A 4,310-nucleotide genomic window follows, 5' to 3' on the forward strand; every position below is an offset into this window, starting at 1 on the left:
TGATTTCTTCTGAGACGTGTATCCTCTGAAGACCACAAGGTGAACTGATGCCTAGACATGTCATGCTAGAATAAACATCCAATTTGTCCAACCCTGTGTTATTGGTACAAAAAGTACCAGGAACTTCAAGAAAATTCCCAGAAGTTACAAAGGGGGCAATTAAAGCTTCCTACAGGGTGAGCCTCTTCCTAGTCCTTTGGCTCATCAGTTTCTCAAATAGAATACATATATAAAACAGATTTTTTTTTTAATTTTCTTTCATTATTTGCATAAATATTGCATCCATCTTTAATGTGACCAACCTGCCAAGGTGGAAACCTAGCCACACATTTTAATAAGATATTTCCATAAAAGAAGGAGCTTACCTTTGGAAAGGAACTATTTGAAATGGAATTTAAACAGTTAGTTTCCAAAATTTACTAGCTACTTTGCTTGCAACTCCACTGAATTGCCTACTGCTGTGCTTGACTGAATTAAGAGGATCTCTAGACAATCAGGGTAAAAACAAAATGTTCAGATTTCCATTTGTGATAACTGATATTTTAATGAAATCCCTCCAAATACTGTACACTGATTTCATAGTACACTCGTCATCAAATCTATTCCATATGCTGCAGTCAACAGACGGTCAACACAGTGGTTTCGAATCCAGAACCAAACAAGGCATCACCATGAAAAGCAGAAGAGGCCCATTATTTAAGAAGCCAGAGGCACTATTCATCATATCGGTACTGTGCGAATGAAGTGCTGTGCAACCCTCCAGAACTGAGCGATGTGAACAGAAATTACTGCACATGTGCATAGAACTACCAAATACTCACCAGTCAGAAAGACAGACTATTAAAAGTACCTTATCACACAAAAGTGTGCAAGAAGATTTAGTATTAGTCTGGGCTTGGGGAAAATGCAAACCATGTGCACCCATGCAAACCACGTGCACCAGCATGCAAACCACGTGCACCAGCATGCAAACCATGTGCACCAGCATGCAAACCATGCTGCCTCAACAGCAGCATTTCCTGACAGCTCCTGAATTTATGTGAAAACTTCATGGATAGCAGAAAGAAGCTCTCAGACAAAAGAAAGTTACTTCATGAGATTTATCCTTTTGTATTACATCGGGAGGGTTATAAAAGCAGGATGTTGAGGAGCACACACTGGCTGGATAAGGCTGCCCTCTACTGATACTAAACTCCAGCTTTGTCAGTCACTTACCACTGCAGGAGCGTTCACCACTGAGAGATTGTAACCATAAAGAAAAGACGACCCAAAAGCACCAATTAAAGAGGCTACGATAAGACTCCCAGACCAATTCTGAAAAACAAAGAAAAGACACAGCCATCGTTAGTACACTTTAAATCAACGTACCACAAGGTTTTAAACACTCCCTACGCAATTCTGCGCCGCTCCTGCAGGCAGATCTCCTTGCTGCAGAAGAGTGGCCTGAAACACTTCCCTTTGCTGCAATCTGAGAAACAGTAAATTTGAAGTGTCAGCATCTCAGTTAACATTTACCGAGGCATAAGTGAAAATCTGATCTCCTTTGAACCTCACAGATTTTTGCTGTGAGCATCGCATCAGCCCCCACACCAAAAAGTAAAATGCTGGAGAAGCATACTCTCAGCAAAGGAAACTGTTGGCAACATACCACTAACGCAACAAAGCAATGAGCAGCGTATATTTGTGCCACAGGTTTGTGGGCAGACCCAACTTAGGTGAAAGCCTGGGAGATGGTGTGCCCCCCACTCCCATGAGTATAAGGATTAGTAAAACTGTGACCCCAAAAAATAAAATTAAGTCTACAAACTAGGCTTTGTAACCCAAGTGCAAGTTTCCAACAGTAACTTGTTGCCACACACACAAACACTCTGGTGGAGATGCCATTTGCCCTTTTCCCCCAGCAACACGCCTGTAACTCCCCCTTCTCAGCTCTCCTCCCACGATCCCCCTCATCCTGTTTTTAGCACGCCTCTGTGAACAAATTTCTTCTTCCACATCAACTGTTGAATAAAAGGTAGGGCTGCTTAGATACTGGACTTTCAGTCAGTTAATTTGAGAGATTTTGCATTTCAGGGTCCCTTCTGCCTTCCCCGGTATTATTTTCTGTTCTCCACTCAGTTCTCCTGCTGGATTACAGAGAGCAGTAAAAGCAACCACTGCCATTCCCAAGAGATGCCAAAGTTAGTGTTTTGGTGGCTGGTCGGTTGTGAATGTCATTTTGTAGATCATGGAAGACAACTTACCTCTCTTGACTTCTGAATACATTAAAGTGGATGGCTTTTTAACATCTTTTAAAATTAAAAACAGCTCTGCTATGAATCTAGAATTTCAGGCACAGCTCACTGTCATTTTATGCCCAGCCTTGTCACTCGCTGAAGCCTCAATCCTTTCAAAAGGAGCCAGACTGCTTAAGCAGGCCTAATAAACTCAGCTTCAGTTATGTCACTTACAGCAGACACAGCAGGTTAATGAGTCGATACATTCAGCCAACTGCACAAAGCTCCATATTCTCTTTGGAAAATTAAGACGTGGAGCATGAACTAGGTTTGTGTAGCTAGCACATAGCAGAGCAGCAGTGCTGATGCACTGGAACGAGCTCCACCAACCTCAGGATGGGCACAGCTGGGCAAGTGAACACACTGTGGTTGGCAGCACATGCCAGAGCTCACATTTCCACACTGTCATCACGGACTCACATTGATCTGTCAAGAAGGGATGAGATACCCGGGTGCCAGGACAGGGACCGCAGCATACAGCCCAGTGTGCATGGGGTCTGCCATGCTCCACAGCTGCCGGTCCTAAGGGACCAAATGACACCTTGTGGAGCAGCCAAGTGTTTTTAACTTCTTCCACATGATGTGGGAACTTTTTAAAAGAGATTACACAGTTCATTAACCAGCCTGTTTTCAGTCAGGTCAGGAGGAAGCACACAGGTGGGAGAAAGCCCTGTGTAAGAAATATATCCCGTTGAGCTTATTACATAAGCTAAATGGAATTTCTTATTATTAGCCAGCTTCTTAAAATGAAACTGACACACACACACACACAAAGCTGTGTGCCATTACTTCGGTAGCAAGCAGAAATTTTGACACAAGGTTTTATTTAACTTGTGATGAACACACCTCATATTAGGTGCCCATTATTTCTCCATTATGCACAAGTGTTCCTGCACTTAGGATTGCTCCTACTCTGAACTAATGATGCTGAGGAGAATATTCCTAGAGGTCTACCACACAAATCCCAACGTGCTCACAAATGATAAGTGTGAGTTCTCAAGAGCTATGCACTAACCTTGAGGTAATACTGCTAAAGGGCTCTGCTCCAACAGTGTTAGACCCATCAGAAAAATCCTGCCAACAAAATGATTTAGACCATATAGCTTAGCATTCATTAAGAACTCCAGTGAATGCTTAAACCTTTCCACACAGGCAAATTATGCACACGTGAGGCTAAGTGGAAGATAATGCAGGACAACTCAAAGAAGTGCTGACAAGTTTGAAAACCACATATCCACTCTATTTTCAAGTGCTGCAAACAGCTGGGTTTAGAGCCTACCTCAATTTTCAAGTATATAGCCTGCTGCACAAAACCTCACACTTACTTGATTGAGTTTCACAGCTCTTGGAACATGAACTTCAACTTCTCTGTGACCTGTCTCCTCACACACTATTTTAAATATTTGCTCAGGCTTCAGCAACACCAGATAAAAGATGAAAGCACAATGAAGCAAGAATTAAAAAAAAAAATAAAAAAAATAAAAAAAAAATCAAACTGTTGCTCAGAAAAATATTAACTCTGTAGCAATGTTAACAAAAGGAAAGGAAAAAAAACAAAACGATGTGTTTTACAGTGACTGGGAAACAAGAAGGCAACCACGCCTCCCTCATAGGTGTTCCTTGACTCCCTCACAGGTGTTCCTTGACTTCAGCACCACCCCTGTGCTCATGCGTCGCTGCCGTCAGAGCAAGGGTAGGTAGGTGTGACCGTCACCACAACAGTAAGTGTTCAGTCGGGAAAGTTGCACGTCAGTTCACAGCAAACATTCCAGATACCTGAGAATTGCTTACTCGTGAAAGTCCACATTTTTGGTCCTATCGCAGATCCCAGGGCTCCGTGCTCTGAAAGATGCTTTTCTCAACTCCTGTCCTTGCTCAGCGTAACATTTGTGTCAGCAACTATGAGCCTTAAATTGCCTTTTATTAAATACACGCCAGTTTGCATTTCAGTTTTCAAAACGCAATTTAGAATATTGTATTTTGGTTAGTTAGGTATAAATCCCTTCTCAGATTAAAACACAATTGTAAGCGTAC

At 42.3% G+C, this 4,310-nt stretch overlaps 1 protein-coding gene across 1 annotated transcript in view; it reads right to left on the reverse strand.

The window, feature by feature from the left end:
- LOC104524021 (solute carrier family 2, facilitated glucose transporter member 9-like) overlaps nt 1-1,314 on the reverse strand; it is a gene marked incomplete at both ends in the record, with an annotated part of 33,778 nt that extends 32,464 nt beyond the window's left edge. Inside the window, one exon of the mRNA XM_010166767.1 lies at nt 1,216-1,314. Within this exon, the coding sequence (XP_010165069.1) occupies nt 1,216-1,314 (99 nt within the window). The remainder of the gene's footprint in view (nt 1-1,215) is intronic.
- Nucleotides 1,315-4,310: the final 2,996 nt, after the last annotated feature.

Source organism: Antrostomus carolinensis, unplaced genomic scaffold (genome assembly GCF_000700745.2).
Source record: "Antrostomus carolinensis isolate BGI_N321 unplaced genomic scaffold, ASM70074v2 scaffold14234, whole genome shotgun sequence".
NCBI classification, from domain to species: domain Eukaryota; kingdom Metazoa; phylum Chordata; class Aves; order Caprimulgiformes; family Caprimulgidae; genus Antrostomus; species Antrostomus carolinensis.